The 22,314-nt window shown below is 36.8% G+C and overlaps 1 protein-coding gene across 1 annotated transcript; it reads right to left on the minus strand.

Moving 5' to 3' along the window:
* Window positions 1–18,300: 18,300 nt before the first annotated feature.
* On the minus strand, window positions 18,301–21,409 carry LOC136064803 (secreted RxLR effector protein 161-like). Its single transcript, XM_065767041.1, has 2 exons — window positions 20,999–21,409; window positions 18,301–18,513 (listed from the first exon to the last, which is right to left on the minus strand). The coding sequence occupies exons 1-2, from the start codon at window positions 21,407–21,409 to the stop codon at window positions 18,301–18,303; spliced, it is 624 nt and encodes a 207-aa protein (XP_065623113.1).
* Between the last annotated feature and the right edge of the window lie 905 nt (window positions 21,410–22,314).

The raw sequence follows: 22,314 nt of genomic DNA on the forward strand, positions 1-22,314 counted from the left end.
CATCATCAAAATACAATTATGTGCATTTCATTCTTACAAAGGAAAATTTATACACGCCCAATTCTGCAATCAGTAGCATGACAAGGAAACAAAGAAACATTCACAATACATTCCCTAAAACCTTTCATAATAGAGTGAACAATTAAAAATTAATTGAGTGAATAATTATGATTAAGTAAAACAGTAAGCTTGTATTTTAATCATTAATTCTATTTCCTCCTATGCCCTTTTAGTATTAGCTTTGCTTGTAGTTTTTGTTTTTCAGATTTCTCATCCTAATCTAAAGAAACTTTGGTGTGGTATCAAAATAACCGAAAAATCTCATACCTTTTGGAACAGATTCAGATCAAAACAAACCATAAACCCTGGAAAGCTTAAACACCCACCAATTGTTTTGTTTTCAAACAATCTTAAAGCTCAAAACCCCAACAACAACCAAAAAAAACACACACACACACACACACACACAGAATAGAAACCAAACTCAACATGACGAAATTAATTAAAAAAAAAATAGCAGTATACTAATTTATTTTCCTTTGTTTTCCAAGCAACCAAACAGAGCTTATAAAGAAGAAATAAGATTGAAAAAATTTACTGAGCAGTGGGTTCAATGATGTTAAGCTAGTGTGAGACGTGGTCAAAGAAACAACGGTGGCTTGGCACACGTTGGTGATTGTGGCAGTGACGGCAGCAAGGTTGAGAGAGAGTAAAGCACGGTGATGGAGAAGAGAGATTGAGAGAGAGCAAAGCATGGCGTTGGTGATTTTGATATATTCGAATCTCAGATAAAATGGGTTTGCTAAGTTAACCATTTTGTTTAACCACGGTTGAGCTTCCAAAGTTAAGTGCTTTAAATTTTAATTGACGTGGCAATTTTTACACCCTTGATTTATTTTAGATGCATCTTGTCCCTTCGCTGGACACTCTCCATTTCGAAGAAATGGAGAGGATCCAAATCCCCTATTTTGGGTGTATGCTTCCTCCCCTTCATAGCTGGTGGAACCCACCAGTTGTGGGACCCACTCGACTGTGAGTGGGAAGAAATATACACCTGAAATATGGTGCATTTTTCAAGGTTTGGAGGGCATAAAAAGAAAATTTGGGAACCTTCATATTACTTTATTATTAAATTATAGATTCTCAAGAAAGTGTAATTTATTAGAAGATGATAAATTTAATCATTTAATTACATAATTCTAATATTTTTCCCTCCCATGGGGGCTCAAAATTTCTTTTAATAGGTGAGACCCAACACGTGAAATTTTTAATAGGAGATAGCATGGAGGAGACAATGACTTATATTTTTTATTTTTGGTAATCAATAAATTTAATCATTTAATCAAATAATTTTAACAATCATAAATGAGTAGAATTGCAAGAGGTGAAAAGGGAAGAGTCCTTATTTTTTAATTAGAAAATTTTTGAAACATCAAACCAAAAGAAACAAAAAGTTTTGCAAATAATTATTACTCTTTAATTGCAAAAGTCTTAAAACATTGAACCAAAGAATTAAAAATTCTAATTTTTTAATTTGTTCTTATCTTTGATGTAGCTTAAGAGTATTTTAATTATCTTTTCAAAGAGTGCGCTACGTAGCAAAATCTCATGCTCTCCCACTGTTTTGACAAAAAACATCAAATCACTCTATTTCATTTTTGTGAAATTCTAGAGCAACCAACTTGATCAACTGGTTGTTCAAACCTCTAACCTAACCCTAAACTCCCATTTATCCTATAAATACCCTTATTTTCATCAACCAAAAGCTCAAAAACTTTTACCTTACGAAAACTCTGCCGAAATCAATATTGACAGTAGAGCAATTTCTTGAATGGATATTCCCATTTCACTTGCTAGGACTTTGGACATGGATGTTTTACCCAAAAAAAAAAGGTAATAATAATAATAATATATTCCCATTTTACTAAGCTTGAGAAAGGCAATCTAAGAGCATTCTCATCAGCTCTATTATAACAAATGCTATTTTGACAAACCCAAAGTTTACTTTATTATTTTACCACATCATTTTACAATTCACGATTTATCACATCTTCTATTCTTCAATTCTATATATTAAAATAATGTATTTCAATATTAAAATAACGTTAAAAAAAACAACAATATATAAAATACAAAATAAAAAAACCAACCACCCCCATCGTAACACACAGCCCACCCCCGCTGCCAACAACCATCAATACCCCACCCACATCCCACCCACCACTATCTCACACTAGAACCCCCACAGCAGAACACCAAAACCACCACCATAGAAAAACAAAAACAACAACAAAAAAACAAAGACATAAGAAAAAAAAATAAAGTTGGAGTGAGGTAATCATCAAATGGAGGTCCCACCGTCACCTCCTCCCTCAAATTCCATCCAGGCTGCTTCATACCCTCCTTCATCTGGCCCTCTCTAGACAAGAAGATCACCATGAGCTTCAACACTCCCAAACCCATCTCCTTTGAGGCCATGTGTAAGCTAACAGCCACTGGTGGCTTGAAAAAATGTATTTGTTTCGTTGCTGGCTTGAAGTTGGCACTGAAACAAACCACAATTCGCACTGGGTTTGCTCGGTAACTCACAAGGATCATCTTCGGTGTTACCACTTCGGCCTCCAAGTTGATCGCCTACCCTTGACACGGCGACGGTACCACGCTGGCATTGACTAGCATTTCTCGACTTGGGAGGCTTCATACTAAACTCAACACCGATCCCCTCATGCATAACAATTCCTTTGTTTAATTGTATAGAGGAAACTTTGACTCCAGCCACTTCAGCGGCACCAGCTTGTAGAACTTGAGAAGCCCTTGCACGTGTAATCCCTTTCTTACCCTTCACCGAGTTAGGCTTAAGTAAAGCTTGGGCAGTGGCAGCCCGAGTTAAAGAAAAAATGGGTTCACTCAAGCTTGGGTTTTGGGCTAAACCGAATTGCACTTCAGATGTAGGCCCCGATCCTATTCTTTGGATAAACCTCTCTAATTGGGCTTTGTCCACAAGCCTAATAGGTGATAATTTCCTTTTGCTTTCACGAGGAGGCCTACTAGGCTTGTCAATTCTATCCTCATGCTCACGATACCATATCCTCTGTGTTGCCTCCACATTATCGTTACTCTTGAAACCAAAACCATTCCTATTTTCAACAGATGGCCCACCACTCCTATGAGACTTTATCCCATTCTTCCTCTTAGCCACTACAACCCAAGGACCATACACCCCTTCATGTGCACTCCCTTGCGCACTCTCTTGCTTAGTGTCATGTAGCAAATTTGTGGTCCCCACGTCAGTCCTTTGTTTGTCAACATCACACATATCATGTGAGCTATCTTCTCCTAAACCCAATTCATCCTCCATTGCCGCCTTGCACAATGACTCTTGGAGAATAATATATGGGCAACTCTCACTTCTATGTCCTAGTCTGCCACATCCAAAGCACAATCTCTGGATGCCTTCATACACAACCAGTTGCTCAAGCTACCTTATTAAAATGGTGGTGATCAATGGCTTATCCACATTAATTTGGATACATAATCTAGCAAATCTATCTCTAGACTCAACTGCAGTAAAGGTATTAACTCTTAGGACCTTGCCTAAAGCCTTACCAATGCGTTGCACCACCTCAGCATGATAATATTCAATAGGTAATCCATTCAGCCTAACTCATACTGCAGTGGAAGATACGCTAGATGAAGCAGGCTTGAAATTTGGCTCCCATGGACCCTTCTTCAGAACATTCTCAAAATCTTCTCTTAGTGACAACCTCGTAAGGAAGAAACCATGTTCTAAATTCTCAATTTTAGTTTGTCCAACCACTATTTGTATAATAATAATAATGCTATATAAGAAAAAAATATATTCATAACAAATAATATTAATTTTCTATTATTTGTAGTGTATGTGATTTAATGGCCTAGATGGGAATGAAACCTAAGTTTTTGGTTTTTTTTTTTTTTTTTTTTTTTGAGAAGAAAATGAGTCCTATGGCCTAGATGGGAATGAAACCTAAGTTTTTGTTTTTTGTTTTTTGTTTTTTTTTTTTTTGGAGAAGAAAATGAGTCCTAAGTTGAAGCCTAAGTCCAATATAAATATAAATTCTAATTTTGTTATTTATTTACTTATTTAATTTTCTCAAAACCTTTCTCTTTCCTTGTCAAAGTCAAACCAAACCTTTCCTTTTCTTTTTATTTTATTTTTGACTCTTCGGCTTTTGCACTATTAACTCACTTTGCCCAAAAATTAAAAAATTATATGGACATGTGGCACAAAATTATACTCTAATTGAAAATCTAATTTGATTTTCTCTCAGTTTTGACTTTAAATATATACTAGCTTGTAACTTGTTCTTACGGATAGGCCAAAAACGTATTGGCCTCTTGTGATGAATTAATTGATTAATTAGTTAAGTTTATTAATTAATCAATTTAACATGTAATTGTACATGGCAACACAAACAAATCACCAATTAAATTAAATGCAGTGGAAATTAAATTAACACGGTGATTTGTTTACGAATGGGGAAAATCTACACAATAAAAACCCCCACCGGGTGATTTTAAAGTCACCACTCCTGAGAATTCACTACTATCACAATAAGCAGTTACAAGTAAAAGAATCCTAGTACCTTATACCAACCTATAGTTGAACTCTTACCCCAATACCCAATTAAACTTGTTCTGTAATGACAATCTCTTCTTCTAATGCACGGCTCCCAGTACGTGACTAACCAATTGCGCGAATCCCAGTACGCAACTTCAATCATCAACTCGAGAAGGTTGTTGGCTGCAAAGTTCTTCAATTCATCCAGACGATGAAGATCAAGAAGATGTTTGGTCACAAAACCCTACAGTGCACAAACACAGCAGATTCTTCAGAAGAAAGATGAACTAGAGAAAATTCTATCTCCGGTCACAATTTGTTTGAATAAACTTTGCTCAACACTTGTGCAACTTGTGTCATCTTTGACGGCCTTTAAAATAATCTTTTTATATGTCTAGGGTTATAAGAAAAAAAAAAGCCTAAACATACAATCACGGATTAGAGTCAAAACAAAATTGAAACTCTATTTTTCATAAATCTCGATAGATACCCTATCTGTCAAGCTGCTGTCGAGCCACGAGCTGAAACAGCTCTTCAAGCCTCTATAGATGCTAGCTGTCAAGTTTTAATGAACAGCACTTTCTGCACTTGAATCTTGGACAGACTTGCATAGCTTTAATACTTGAACTTGAAACAAGATTTCTTAAAGTGTCAAACATATCCTAGATCTACCCAAATACAAGTAAAGTGCGTTTTGTTAAAGAATTAGACAATTACATAAAATAGTGACATATGTTCTTAACAAGTGAATCACATATGTCCTAACAATCTCCCCCTTTGGCAATCCGTGACAAAACCACAACAAACAAATGAGATATGAGAGAAGTCATAAATCGCTCAACTTATATTCATTTGTTAAATACAATAAATTCTATCCTAACACAAACTCTTGAAAATCTTTGAAAGAAGAGAGTTCATAGCAAGTAGACTTTGACAACCTGTATTTCTGAAACACTTTAAACAAAACTCATTAAGGCATCTTTGTATGAAACAGAAATAATAGATTGCATACAAGATATAAGAAACATGTGCATAAAAAGAGAAAAGAAACAACACCTATAACGTTAGGTGAACAAAACATACATCAATATAGAAAGAATATAAGTACAATGTATGTCAAAATGGTCATAAGACCCATGCACAAGAGATAATGTATCTAAAGTAGAAAGAAAATAAAAAGATATATCAAATCCTCACTACATCCCTTAGTATCAACACTCCCCCTATCAAAAATCTCCTATACTAACTCTCACCCTGACTATGACTACTCTCATAACCAAAACTACTTCCTTTTTTTTGTCACGAGTGACAAAAGGTAAGAGTGTCAAGTAGACATCTCGTAAGCACTGGAAGAGCTAGCATCTCCATCGGAAGCAATTGCACCATCATCATCATCCTCATCCTCAAAAGCCTCTAGAGTAGGTGGAGAAGTAACGAAGCCACCCATAACCGCCTACCGTCGTGCAATACGACCCACATGGGTGTTCACTTGACACAACTCATCACTAAGAATGTCAAGGCAAGCATCCATGCGCTGAAGCTACACCATGATGTCCTCAAGAGTCACACTGCTCATAGAAGAAGAGGAAGTAGATGTGGATGAAGCCAAAGGAGTGGGAGGAGCTGCTGACCCGGACCGCCTCCACCGAAACTATGCCTCGCTCCGTTTAATGGTAGCGGCATCTATAGCACCCATGATAGAAAAGTGATCGAATATCAGAAAGGGAAAAGAAAAATGGCGTAGAATTCTCGTGATAGCCGAAGGGAAGATGAGCTTATCATGGGTCGCTGAATCCTTATACACATCTATGATAGAAAAAATGAAATGAGAGGGAAAATCTATACTAAGATGCTCAAGAAGGGAAAGCAAAAACCGAGCACGGGGCTCTGTGATAGAGTTATAGTGAGAAAGAGGGTGTAAAACAAAAGTCATCACCATGTTCATGAATCTTGGACCTTTAGCAAAGGTCAAACATGAAGTAAACTGACGCTTGCCCTAATCAGAGGAACGCTCACAAAAAGCGAAAATAAGCTCGTCTTTGGACACAGTCCTCAAATGCTCACAACCGGGATAGTCAGGATGCTCTACCCTCGGGACATAGAGCATATTAGAGACAATCTCCGGTGTGACAACTATGTGCATACCTCGAATAGGAGTAATGAAAAGAGGTACTGAATAATTAAATCCATGCATGTTGGAGTAAAACTCCTAGATCAGCATGGATGGACATGTGACCGGGTTGTCACACAGTGACTTCCATTCCCGACTGTGAATGACAGTGGGAAGGTCAGTGTCGGAAAAGTCCAACAAGATGACTTGGCGTTCAGAATGAATGCCTCGTCGGGAAAAGTTCTCAAAGAAGTCCGATTTGGCCTTCTCATCACGGAATCAGACATGTGATGGAGTAGGATCAGTAGAAGTGAATGCCCCGGAATGAAGAGAGTTCCGGGACAAAATAGACTTACGTTTTGGTGCCATGACGCACTAACGTAAACTAGATAGAGGAGGGGAAGAAAGAGACAATTAGAAAACTCCCAAAAAAATTCAAAATATAAGAATATAGTGAATGTAAGGAACGTTTGCATGAAAATGCATGAGCATGTGATATGTAATAGAAAATGCATCATAGGCTCAGCCCAATCCAATCCTACCAGCACACAATCAGATAAATTATATAACACACATCTAAATGCATGAAAATATAGTTATAATGCACATAAGATGCAATGCATGAAGTTTTTAAGATCAAATCTTCAAAACCCATCCCAAAATTTTTGCAAAAACCTCTTTGATTTTGAAAAACCCCAAAATTTTCCAAAATCTCAAAAACTTAGGTTAAAAATCATGAAGTGCATGAATATGAGAGATTTAGACACTTACCAAGTGAAGAGAAACTCGATTAAGGCCGAAAATCTCTTGGGAAAGAGATTTGGAGAGAGACAAGTGTGTTTGGAAGATGAAACGGTTGAGAGCAATTGAGAGAGATCGAGGAAAGTGAAGTCCGAATCGCGCTAACCCAATTTATACAAGCTCAGTAATTCTCGACAGATCAAGAGGTGTCGAGCTTTAAAGAGGGTCGACAGATGCAGCCATCGAGTAAGTGTTCAAGGCAAAAGGAAGCTTGATGGATCGAGGATCTGTCAAGGAGCTATCGAGGTGACATAAACTTTCTCGATCAATCCACCTAGCTATTGAAAGGTGTCAAGATTGCGATAAAAAGCAATTGAAGAGCTCGACAGATAAGCCATGTATTGAGAGGTGTCGAGGAGGTGTCGAGATTGTTTAAAAATAATTTTTCAAGAAGAGAAAAGCACAGATATGAATGCAATCAAACATTCAACTCAACCAAAGATCCAAACAACATTTTGAACTCTCAAAATCATCTCTCAACAAAAAAAGTTAAGCACATAGATCCCAAAAAAAAAAAAAAACACACACACACACACACTAAACAAGTCTAACCAATTTTATATTTCAAAAACAAGTCAAGATAGTTTAGTGAGCATACATTAACACATGTAAACCTTATGATGGCCAAATCACATTGTACCTACACATGTATCAAAAGTAGCAATGAATATTGCGTATTGTGCGTAGAAAACATCGCAAGATTGTTTAAGTGTATACATGTTATGACGATTTGAGATATGAGAAAATCACTTTAACTCACACACAATCATAACTGTTTGATGGGGACTATCACCTTCGAGGTACATCCTATAACTCTCACATCTCCTAGAATACATGCTTGCAATCATATAAAGCATTTTGATCTTTTTGCTTTTTATTTTCTTTGCATATATTTTTTTTAATGAGCATATCATGCATTGGCATATAAGTGATAGAAAAGAAATACCTAATGATGTTAAGCATTTGACATTGCCCTTTTGCTATGCTGAAGCATACAAATGTCATATCATGATTGGCAGGCAATAGTGGTTATATAGTTATTTATGCCTTTCTCTTAGGATTTTCTAGTCCTTCCCATCAAAAAGAGTGATACGAGTGTTAAATACAAAAGATTACTTAATCTTACTCATCACAAACATGAGCCACAAAACTCACTTGTTTAGTTGTGTGTAGAAATGATCATCTAAGCTACAAAATATACAAAGTTTAGAAAACTTTGTTTCAATGGCCATCCAAGGTACACAAGTACCAATGTACACAAACACACACTGTTTTTGTATTTTTCTGATTTTTCAATTTTTTTTTAATTTTTATATAAAAAAAATAAAGAAAACTAAAAACAAACAAAAATATGTTAAATAAAGCAAAGTATAAAACTAGACTGACTCAAAACTTGAAAGCAAAACGCACAAGTAATGCAAACAAAAAAATCACAAAGAGAGAAAGAAAAGTGATAGAATCACTTGGAGCCCTTTTCCTTCCACACCTTGGAAGAACCTTTCCGCATAGCAAAACCTTGATTCGACGGTGAGGGGGAAGAGTTAAAACCATTCAAGTTCGAAAGGAACATGAAGGTTTTGAGAAGATCTCCAAGAGGAGCAAAAGAGGATGGAAACTGATTCTAGTTTCCTGATACAATCATGCTGTTACTCTATTGAGTGGCTAACCACTTATAGCAATTAGGTCAAGGATGACCGACTGCTCCACAGTGATGACAAAGATGCTGCATCTTCTGTTTAGACTTTTGAGAGTTAGCCTTCTTAGCCACAGGGTTTTTAGTCTCATTCTTAGCAAGTTTAAGGGGTGCTCCTAAGATAGACTTACCATTATCTACGTTCTCACTAGCTAATTCATTTTTAACTTCATTATTCTCAGTTTTAATATTATTAGCAAGACAAACAAAAGGAGTAGCACTAGTAGAAGTAATACTAAGAGAAGAGAAATCATATCCTAAACTGCTTCAATCGGAAGTAGATTTCTGAAGAATGAGCATTTCATCGAGCTTAGCACTTGAAGTCCTTTCTAGCTAAGTTTTGACTTGGAACAATTCTGCCTCAAGCTTCTTGATCTTCTCAGCCAAGAAATTATTCTCAAACCTCAGTGCTCCAATAGTCTGATTGGCTTTATCAAACTTTGTGGAAAGCACTTCATGCTCAAGCTCTACATCACTAAGCTTCTTGGTGGTCAACCTATACAACTTCTCATGCTTTTTTGAGACCTTGTATAACTTTGCATAGGCTGTGTGGATGTCATCTTGTTTATCCATCTTCTCAAGATGACATCCATATATTCAATAATCCCCTCAATAGGATTGAGAGTGGCAGTGAAGGCATTCAGGATTCCGTCATCCTTATTTTCGAAATCATCCTCAGGCTCGGTGTCACTCAATGTAACAGCAAGTGCCTTGCTTTTCCCAATCGTCTCGATATATGTGGGGCACTCTTGTTTCATGCGACCGAAGCCTTGACACCCAAAACACTTTGGTCCTAAGGGAACAGTGTACTGACCGCCATCCCTAGCATCCTTCTTCCCCTTGTCTTAACTCTTGAACTGAAAGGAACTAGATTACCTACAGTCCTTGTTGAAGTCCTTCCCATTGGCATTCTTCATGAACTTTTTTGAATTGCCTTGTAATGTAGGACTTCATCTTAGAATCTTCATCGTCTGAAGACTCATCAATATCATTGTTCTTGGCCTTCAATTCCATGCTTTTGCCCTTACCTGACTTACCAATTCTTGTTAAACCTAACTCATAGGTCTGCAGATTACCAACCAACTATGTCAAAGGAATCTTGTCAATGTCCTTTGATTCCTCGATCGCAGTGATCTTGGCATGGAATCTCTCAGGTAGAGATTTGAGCACCTTTCTCATAATTTTGGGTTCAGAAATGGTTTTCCCAAGATTAAAAGCTAAGTTCACTATGTCCTTGAGTTTGGCATAGAACTCATCGAATGACTCATCCTCCACCTTTATCTCATCGAAGCTAGTAGTGAGTCTCTGAAGTTTCGAATCCTTGACAGCCTTAGTTCCTTCATAGGTTGTCTGGAGGATGGTCCATGCTTCTTTTGCAGTTTCAGTGGAGGATATCTTTTTGAACTCCACATTAGTGACTGCACTAAATAGAGCATTCAATGCTCTACTATTGAAGTTTGCCGTCTTGATGATAGCATCACCCCAATCTGCCGACGCTTCCTTTGGCTTGGTCTAGCCAATCTCTACAGCTTGCCAAACCTTCTTATCTAGAGACTGCAAGAAAGCTTTCATGCGTACTTTCCAGTATGCATAGGTAGTACCATCAAACAATGGAGGTATAATAAGAGATTTTCCTCTATCCATGACAAATAGGGGTCAATGAATCACACACAAAGATTATAACCTAATCAGAGTGTGCCTGCTCTGATATCACTTGATAGGCCAAAAACGTATTGACCCCCTATGATGAATTAATTGATTAATTAACCAAGTTTATTAATTAATCAATTTAACATGTAATTGTACGTAGTAGCACAAACAAATCACCAATTAAACTAAATGTAGTGGAAATTAAATTGACACGGTGATTTGTTTACGAATGGGGAAAACCTACACGACAAAAACCCCACTGGGTGATTTTAAGATCACCACTCCCGAGAATCCACTAGTATCATAACAAGCGGTTACAAGTAAAGGAATCTCAGTACTTTATACCAACCTACAGTTGAGCCCTTACCCTAATACCCATTTGGACTTGTTTTGTAGTTACAATCTCTCCTTGTAATGCACGGCTCCGAGTACGTGACTAACCAATTGCACGGATCCCAATACGTGACTTCAATCACTAACTAAAGAAGGCTGTTGGTTACAAAGTTCTTCAATTCATCCAAACGATGAAAATCAAAAAGATGCTTGGTCACAAAACCCTACAGTGCACAAACACAGCAGCTTCTTCACAAGAAAGATGAACTAGGACAAATTCTGTCTCCGGCCACAATTTACTTAAACAAACTTTGCTTAACACTTGTGCAACTTGTGTCACCTTTGACAGCCTTTAAAATAATCTTTTTATATGTCTAGGGTTTTGAGAAAAGAAATCTCAAACATACAATCAGGGATTAGAGTCAAAACAGAACTGAAACTCTATTTTTCATAAACCTTGACAGATACCCTATTTGTCGAGCTGCTATCGAGCCACGGGCTAGAACAGCTCTTCAAGCCTCGATAGTTTCTAGCTATCAAGTTTTAATGGACAACACTTTCAGCACTTGAATCTTGGACAGACTTGAATGACTTTAACACTTGAACTTGAAATAAGGTTTCTTGAAGCATCAAACACATCCTAGATCTACCCAAATACAAGTAAAATTTGTTTTGTCAAAGGATTAGCCAATTACATAAAATAGTGACATATGTTCCTATCAAGTGAATCACATATGTCCTAACACTTACGCATAGGAACATTAAAAAATGGTGATAAAAAGGATTGAAAATCAATAAAAATTAAATTGTTGAAGTTGTAAAATTCCTAAAGTGACAAAAATCCATATGCATTCCAAATAAGAGAAACAAAACTAAATGAAAAATTTGTAGAGAGAGAGAGAGATGAATCTCGTAAGAATGATAAAAAATATAAATAAAATAAAAGATAAAGAAGGAAACAAACAAACAAATCTAGAGATAATAATTGAACATAAAGAACTATTTACTTAGAGAGAGAAGGGAGGGACCTAAGGTAGAAAATGGTGGTGTAGTGAAGACAACGAGCTTGTCTAAAACCTTTAGGTAATAACAAAGTTACTTGCTTTGATTTTTTCCTCTAAAACTTCATCAACAATTTCTTGGTTTCCATTAAAGAGAGAGAGAGAGAATTCAAAGATTTTAGCTTTTATGACAATCCAATTTCTACATTGCAGCATTTATATAATTTTTTATATAAACTCTTCGAGTTTATAGAATTTGTATAGTTTTTTTTTTTATATATAACCTCTTCGAGTTTTACACTATAACTTATTTGGCCCAAAAATTAAAAATTTTAAATAAGACACATAGCGCAAAATTAAGAATTCAATTGAAATCTATTTAGGTTTTAGACCCTAGTTATCACCAAATTAACCAACTTTTAACCAAGTAATTAATAATTAATTATGATCTTGATTAAAATAATTAAAATATCAAACAAGCATAAATCAATTGAACACCAAGAATGATGACCTAGGAACACTTTTGAAATTATGATTTCAAAGTAAAAAAACCTAGGGATGATTTAATTTAAAAAATCCTCAAGGCAACATTTCACAAATAGAATTGAGGATTTTACAATAGACTTAACCCTAAATCTATTGTTACCTCATGTAGTACTTACTGATGTGACCACACATAACTCCGAATCCATAGACTCTTCTACTGTGAATCTGTTGCACACAAACTCTTCAGCTTGTCACTTTGAGATCTCCACTCAAAGATTTAGATCAGCAACTGTGGTTGCCTAGATACAATAGCTTTTCTTTTATAACTAGATCTGTTGTTTGCACAAAGTCCAATTGTAGCTCCAGAAGGGAATGTAAAATTTCCAGATCTATGTACAGAACAATGCCCTTTTGAATATATAAAAATGTGCTCTAGTTTTTGTAATTAAATAAACTTAAGTTCCATCAAAACCTTAGATCAAACTGCTAAGAAGAAAAATCAAATTTGTAACCTACAAAAGAAAGAAGGGAAAAAATAAAACTCCAGAAATCCAAGCGCAGGAGACTCGAGAAACGAATTCAGCATGTGTAGGCAATCATAGAATGACATGCGTCATTAAAGGACCCACAACGTCTTTCACAATAAATGCAACAAACATGGAAGTTAAAGTTATTTGACCTTTCATATTCCCACTATGTCCATAAGTGTGATGGAAGAAATAGAGGGGCAACTGAAGAGGAGAAAAATCACCATTGTCCATGGTATGGACGACTACAATGAACATTAAATGAGATCCTCATAAATGACAAGAGTGACAGTTAACATGCCAGGCATGCAAAAGCTTAACCGAAGAACCAATGGGCAAAATATCATTAAAGTTTATAATGCCCCAACATTCATTACCAACAGATCCAAAATCATAAAGATTAGCAATTACTCTCATCCTGAGGAGCAAAGACCTATAAAAAGGCACAAAGAATCAAAGAAAGGTATGCAACATATACACATAAACGTTCTAGCAAATAGTGACTATCTATATGATTGAGCTTTCATTTTACTGACAAGCCCATTGGAGACTCTTTGGTACACTCCACACCAATGTATTCCAAATCTACTTATCCTTTTTTGCAGGATTCCATAGTTGTTGTCTTATCATTGTCCATTGATATTTATGAGGAGTTCAACTAACTAATGTTGAAATATATATATATATATATTTAAACTGTTGAATATATTTTTTACACAAGAATTTAGGATGAGATTAGTCAATGGTTGGAATTTGTGAAAAGTTTTTTTTTTTTTTTTTTTTTTTTACTAAAATTCTTATTAAAGCAAAGGTAAATCTGCTTGATAAACATTAAAGGTGTGCAATGGGATATCTTCCATCCACATAGAAAAACCAATAATATTTTGTACATGCCTAGATAGGTTGTGAGTTACAGAATTACCCTTTCTACCAACATTTGAAAAACTAATATATTGAAATTGTTCCACGTAAGTTTTTACATCCTAAATTAGAAGGCCAAAAGAAGCCAAAGAGGGCGAATCATCCATCAAAGCTTTCATAACTATCTCCAAATCTCCATCTAAAACAGATGAAACAAATCCAAGGTCTATGGAAAATTCTAGAGCCTTAGCTGCTATCAATGTTTCGAGTTCCACTACTAATATGGGAAGAGGAATATTATAAGAAATGGAGGCCATAACCATAAATTGACTATCTTGAATAATAACCACAATCCCAGCTCTATCTTCATTTGTAAGCATTGCCCCATCAAAGTTTATTTTATAAATCTCACCTAGAGGCACTGTCCACCTTGCTCTTGGTCTAACCATTAGGGACTGCCTCTTTGGTTGTGTTGCCTGAAACTCCATGAGAAAAGTAATTGCTCGCACTGAAACTTGATCAATAGGAAAGCTTGGTGGAGAAAATCTGACCTTGTTGCGCCTAAGCCATATGGTCCATGTGAGCTTTGAAAAAAAATTATGGGCTACATTCTAAATCTAGAACAAAGGATAACAGCTGTGGAAAGTCCGAGAAACTCATATTTCTCCTAAAATTACATTGAGGCTCTTCGTCCCAAATTGAAGATACGCTTGGACAGTACCAAAGCATATGCAACACATCTTCGTGTTGGTTTGTGCAGTGGAGACATGTTGGATCATCAATGACACAAAGGTGAACTGAATTTGACATGGTAGGAAGTGCATTACGGCTTGCTCTCCATATAAAATTTTTAATTTTACTAGCCAGCGATAATTTCCATATGCGTTTCTAAAGTGTTTTTTTTTTTTTTTTTTTTTTTTTTTTTGAGCAAGTTGTACATGATTTGGAACAGCATGGTAGCTAGTTTTAGACTTGAGAAAGAAATATCCCAATTTGACTGAGTATTGACTCGATTGCACATTGGTCCAATACATAACATCTTCTGAAAAGCCATGGCTTAGTGAGATTTTCTGTGTAAGGTCAGCTTCTGTGGGCTATACACAGTAGACAATAAAGTCAAGTTTCATTGGCTTGTAAATGGATTGATTAGAGTACTTACAGTAGCATCATGGATTTCAACTATTAAAGGGCCCTAGATTCAGGGAGATTTTAGTGAGGGCAACAAATTCTCATCCCAAATCTTGATAGAATCCCCCTTTCCAACTCTCCATTTTGCCCCTTGCCTGATAACTTATCAACTCTTCAAGATGCTCTTCCATGCATAAGATCCTCCATGGCCCTCTTTTGCTTCCATAATAGAATAATTTGGAAAGAACCTTAATTTAAAAACTTTGTAAAATAAAGATTTTTTATTATGCAGCAACCTCCAAGTTTGTTTTTCTAAAAGGATCTCATTAAATAGTGTCAACTCCTTAAAACCCTTTCCACCCTTTGACTTGGAATCACACATATCTTCCCATTTAACCTAATGAATTTTTTGACGATCACCTTACTATCCCACCAAAATTTGCAAATAAGACCTTTGAAAGCTCGAAAATGTGTCGAAAAACACAAGAGCTGTTTAGACCCCCAAATTAATGTTACAGCTTGGTTGATTTTACAATAACTTTATACTAAGTGCGAAATAGTGTAAACACAAGCGTATAAGCAATACAACTACTCTAATCCATCTTTAAAGCAACACAGCAGTAAAAATGAAATGAACAAGAGTAAGGAAGAGAAATGCAAACACAGATAACACCGAGACGTGTTATCGAAGAGGAAACCGAAGAACTCGGTGAAAAACCTCTTCGCTGCCCTCCAAGGGAAAATTGATCCACTAGACAATCAGTTGGGATACAAAGGTTAGCAAGAGACCCTCCAAACCTAATCTACCCGATGTACCCAAGCCCTCCAAGCTCCTACTCCAACAAGGCTTCTCAGAACCGTGTCTTGTCTTAGTTCTTCGAATCCCGCAAGAAGCTCCATGTTGCATTTGACATCATCAGCTTCTTCCAATGCTTCCCAGTAGCACCAAAACGTCACTTGACACTCTCAAAGGGTGTGGTAAGTGTTTGGGCTATCAAACTCTCAATGGTATGGAAATGGAAATGTAGGAGCTGAGAAAATTCCCAAAACAAATGTGTAGAGGATTGTGGATATAACAATCTCTAACTCTCAAGGTGTTTGGCTAGGGTTTTCTCTTAGAGGCTCTCATCTCAATTGTGGGTAATATGGGTATATATAGTGTGGGTACAGAAAGTGTGATTCTGACTTGACAGGCTAGCAGAACAGAATGCCTCGCAGGTGTCTTGCGGGAAGGCCTTACCCGTGAGATACTCGTGAGACACAGCTGTCTCCATCTGGCTTGACGTTTCGCATTCCAGCATATGCAGGGCACATGGGTCACTTCGCGGGAAGCTAAGTCGCGAGACACCCGCTAGAAATCTTCAGTCTTCAAATGCTTGAGTCTTCACACTCTCTCTCTCTAACACACAACCCTTACAATGAAATCCCACAGTAAATACAGGGTACAACAGATTGAATATAATTACAATCAAATTTGGCACGGAATATAAGCCAATAAAACAAATGGTTGTAAATAATAACTTTACAATCTCCCCCTTTGGTTATTCCGTGACAAAACCCCTAAAACAGACTCTAGACTTAAACGTGAGTTTGGGAACAGTAGCAAAACTCACTCATACCTAATCTAGAAACTATGAAGCTCTTGAACCATAATGACAAGTATCTCCTGAAACACAACAACACAATTAGTTCATTGTTATGTAGAAAACTTCTAATGAAAATGGGACAAGCACAAAGCGATCAAGCAGAAATGGAATAAAGCAATAGACCATGGCTTGACCAAACATGTAATCACTATACAATAGTGATCACGATGCTCATTCACACATGGAATGAACATCCGGACATGCAAGCTAATAAGCTCAATTGCAAACTACCAAATGCATGTCTAATACTCAACCAATGCATAAAAAACTATATGCATCTAGGAACAATCCTACACGGGCACAAGAGTGGGGTACTTAAGACATAATGACAATATCTTAAAAGTACAGGAAAAAAATGCTACAGAAGCATTGAGAGAATCACAGAGTACTGAAATTAAACTGAAGTTAAAAACAGAGTATCAAAGCTTTAAACCAAAAGCAATAAAAACAGTTATAGAACATTAAACACAAGAAATAGTAGCTTCTTCTCCCCCTATCACCATACTCCGCCTATCAAAGGTCACCATACTCCCCCTATCAATGACATCATCTCCCCATTTTTGTCATGGAATAGCTAGTCATTTTCTTCTAGCTTCCGTTGAATTTCGTCCAATTGAGTTTGGAGTGATGTGAACTGTGACTCAAGACGACTATGGTAGGAGTACATGATAGATGCGAGCCCGGACATCTTGGTACTAATCTCTTGAAGAGCAGTGTAGATGTTTTCGAACTGTCCATCATAAGTATGGGGTGTAGAGCTCGTGGTTCCCAACAATGCGTGACCTTCTTGCTTGGTAGTCTTCTTGGTGTGGCTCATACTGGTATGGAGAGTACGAATGTTAATTGGACTTGGCCTTGTGTATGGGCACTCATCATCCAAGGGATGGACACCTTTGAGCTTCAAAATCCGGGAAATAAGGTGACAGAAAGGAATACAATTCCTTGAAGCAATCATGTCAACTGTTTTTTTTTTTTTTTCAAGATGTGAAAAATATGAGAGCACACATCAATCTCTACATCGGTGATCAAATCATTCAAGAATAATGCTCGACCAAGATTTATATAGCCGGTGCTAGACAAGGGATAGAGATTGCTACACATGATCATTAAGAGAAGTCTCAATTCAGGAGAAAGGGATGCCACATTGATTGACTTCATATTGGAGGAGAATTCCAAGTTAGTTCCCAAAGCCTGTTTGAGGAACTCTGCATCTGGGTTCAACTCATCATATACTGGTGGTATGGGGAGTATTGGCCGGTTAATGTGCAGAATTTCCGCCAAGTACAGTGGTGTTACAAAGAAACTCTTTCCTCGAACCTAACATTTTATCTCCTCTCCGACAACAATGGCATTGGCATAGAATTCCTTAACCATGTTCTCGTATGCATCCTCGAGAGTTGAAAGCAAAAAATTCCAATCTTTCATGGCAAACCAAATGGGTATATTTGTGTCACGGAGTAATGGCTAATCAATGGCCCTTTCAACTAGCAAAGGAGCTCCCAGAAAATAGTTCCTATAGTTCTGAAAAGCAGCATAAGATCGGAATAGATCAAGGTCATAGACTTCAGTTGAAAAACGAGTCCTTTTTGACCTTGGTGATGGTTCATCAACATCAATAATTTGCTCTTTCCCTTTGCTGTTACTTCCTTTCAGTGCGGAGCATTTGAAAGGAGACATCTGCACAAATTCACAGAGCAGACAGAAAACAATTGCACAAACACAAACCAGAACACAAAACTTGATTAGATTCAAGTTAGTTCCAAAACAGAGGCATAATTAGCCTAAAACAGAGCATAAGCAACTCTAAACAACATGCTAAACACACACAAAAAATAGACACAATGCATGAAAATAAGTAGCCGTGCATGTCTGTGCGTCTGTGTGCATGTGCTGATGCATGTGTGTGCAGCATGAGATGCATGAGGTGAGCCTAGAAGGTGCCTAGGTGTATGCCTAGTGTGTGCATGGCATGGCATTAAGTTTAGTCCAATTCATGATAAACATGGCAAAATAGACCTAGACCAATGATTGGAACTAAGTTTAGTCCAATTCATCACACAAATGTCACTTAGACATTTTGTCAAACACCTAACATGCAACAAAGCAAATATCACATGAATAATGCATGACCATGGTGAAATCATGCCTAAATACATGTTAAAATTCCACAAGGGGTCAGCACATATGCACAAAAGACAAATGGGACTCAGCCCAATCAAAGAAATGGAAAAAAAATTCACTTTAAAAGGAAACCCAGCCCAATTTTTCGAAAATCCCCAATTTCCAAATCCTAAGCATAAAAACTGCATAATCCAAAAATAAAACATGAGAAAAGTGTAAAAGGTACATACCTTGAAAGGATTGAGCAGAAATTTTGCTTGAAAATGATGGGGTTTGAATGAAATAGTGATTTGGGTTGAAAGGGGTTCGAAAGAGGTTAAGTAAGGGAAATGAGAAAGTTTTGAAAAACTGTCACATCTGCTACATATAAACTAAAAACATGCATTTTTCGCGGGTTAGAGAGTAGCGAGACAGTCGCGAGATTGGCCACTGAAGCACATACAATTTCGCGAGAAGCTCTAGGTCGTGATACAGTCGCGAGACAATTGCGATGCCTTCTGTCCGAATTTGGAAAAATCCAGTTTTTGCCAAACAGCATTTCGTGAGAAGCTATTGGTCGCGAGACAGTCGCGAAATAGTCGCGAGAGTTTCTGTGTGACATAATGAAAAAAATATTTCCCTCAAGCTTATTTCGCGGGAAGCTCTAAGGAGAACACCTCTGAACCAGTTTTTGAAGAAAAACACAGAAAGCATTTTGAACAAAAACTAAAGACATGAAAGTATAAAATCACTTTCAAAAACAAATAAAACATTCAAAAATCTTTTTGGGTTTGATCGTCAAGTATTTGAGCATACACATCACATTTGAACATGTACAACCACACAAATGAGATAAGCATTCATTGAATCAAAGTCTTGTGTGTTGTGGGTGAGTATCAAGTGTGAAATAGTCCTTAGACCAGAGTGAAGTTTTAATGATCAATTCAATCGAGTTATACACAACTGATACGAAATCAAGTAGACTATCTCAATTATAGAAATGAGTATATATGACCTCCCACAAATTGATTACACAACTTTGAAGCTTTTCATTTGGCTCCTGCATTAATCATGACATTTGATCCATTTTGGATAATACATCTCTTTTTTGAGGTCGGTGTTTGAAATTTTTGATATTTCAACATTGAGAGATAGCCTTTGGCTTTTTAAGCATCATACATTTTCAAAACATAAGTCGCTTTCCCTTTTTCCTAGTCAAATACTACTACGTGCAACAGGCTTTTGCAGCTCAAAATCTTTTTTCATTTGGAGGTTTTACATTTGGTGAGCTCTTTTTGCAAAAACATAAAAATAAAGTGGGAAGAGATATAGACACAAGTCTATGCATATATCAAGACCATCAAGACTATTGACCAATCATTCATGACAAGTTTGAAGATCTATTTACAACAATCACACATAATTTTCAAGATTTCTTCCACAAAGATCAATGTGCATACATAACAAGTTAAGCTCGTAAATGCACTACGCCATTAGTACGAAGGTACTAGGCCAAACTCACATGAGATATGCACAAAACAAGCGATCAAACTTTTTTGAAGATTTTTTAATTTGATGGGTTTTTGAATTTTTTAATACACTTAAAAAAAAAATGAAATAAAGTAAGATCAACAAAAACAAAACAAGCATAAGCCAAACAAGTAAAATAAACATGAACGAATGTAACATGTGAAACCAAAACAACAAGTATGCAACATAAAAAAAACACAAAGGTTCACACACGAGATAGAGTTCATGGAATGATACCGACACTGATGGTCTTATGTAAATATTCAAACTTTGGCCTATCAAGAGGTTTAGTAAATATGTCTGCCTTCTGGTTGTCAGTGGTGATGAACTCCAAATACACAGTCTTTTCCTCCACCAAATCTCAAATGAAGTGGTACCGGATCTCGATATGCTTTGATTTCAAGTGTTGGACAGGATTTTTTGATAAATTTATGTCACTTGTGTTATCATAGAACACACACATAGTATCTTAAGTGATTCCATAATCATGTAGAAGCTTCTTCATCTATAGTAATTGTGCACAACAACTTGCCACTGCAATATATTCGGCTTCAGCCGTTGAAAGAGAGACTGAATTCTGTTTCTTACTCATCCATGACACCAAGTTATTTCCAATATAGAAACACCCACCGGTAGTGCTTTTCCTATCATCAATACATTCGGCCCAATCATCATCAGAATATCTAGCTAGGCACTCATTCGAGTCTCTTGAATACCAAATTCCATAATCGGATGTGTCATTCACGTAGCGAATAATTTGTTTGACCGCAGTCAAGTGTGATTCTTTTGGTGCTGCCTGGAATCTAGCACAAACTTCAACACTGAAAGCGATGTCTGGTCTGCTAGCAGTGAGATATAAAAGACTACTGATCATGCTTTGATAGAGTGTTGGATCCACTTCTATACCTGCTGCATCACGACTCAATTTTGCTGACGAACTCATGGGAGTAGAAGTGTGCTTCTTTGAGTCTAGGCCAAATCATTTTACAATATTTTTGGCATATTTCTCTTGAGAAATAAATATCCCATCTTCTCGTTGTTTCATTTGAAGCCCTAAGAAGTAGTTCAGTTCTCCCACCATGCTCATCTCAAGCTCCCTCTTCATTTCTTCTAAGAATTCATGAGTTAGGTGATCGATTATGGATCCAAAGACAATGTCATCCACATATACCTAAGCAACAAGGAGAAACTTCTCATCGCTTTTGACAAACAAGGTTCAATCGGCTTGACCTCTCGTGAAACCATGATCTAAGAGATATGTGGTTAGGTGATCATACCAAGTTCTTGGTGCTTGTTTTAGCCCATATAATGCCTTCTTCAGCCTTAACACATGGTCAGGAAAGAGAGGATCTTGAAACCCTTTTGGTTGTTCCACAAACACTTCTTCATTTAAAAATCCATTCAAGAAAGCACTCTTCATGTCCATTTGATACAACTTGAAGTTCATAATGCATGCTATGGAGAGAAGAATTCTGATAGACTCTAATCTTGCAACCGGTGCAAAAGACTTATCAAAATCTATGCCTTCAACTTGAGTATATCCTTGAGCCACCAATCTCGACTTATTTTGAACAACTTCACCATCTTCATCAGTTTTTTTCTTGAAGATCTACTTGGTGTCGATGACATGTGTATCCTTGGGCCTTGGTACTAGCTCCCATACATCATTTCTAACAAACTGGTGCAGCTCTTGGTGCATGGACTCTACCCAATTCTTATCCTTCAATGCTTCCTCTACTTTCTTTGGTTCAAATTGAGCAAGGTAGCAGTTGTATGTCACATGATTCATAATATAGGCTCGTCCTTTTCTCAGTCGAAGTCCTTCATCTAAGTCACCAATGATATTGC

Source organism: Quercus suber, unplaced genomic scaffold, assembly GCF_002906115.3.
Source record: "Quercus suber isolate HL8 unplaced genomic scaffold, Cork oak 2.0 scaffold_767, whole genome shotgun sequence".
Lineage (NCBI taxonomy): Eukaryota > Viridiplantae > Streptophyta > Magnoliopsida > Fagales > Fagaceae > Quercus > Quercus suber.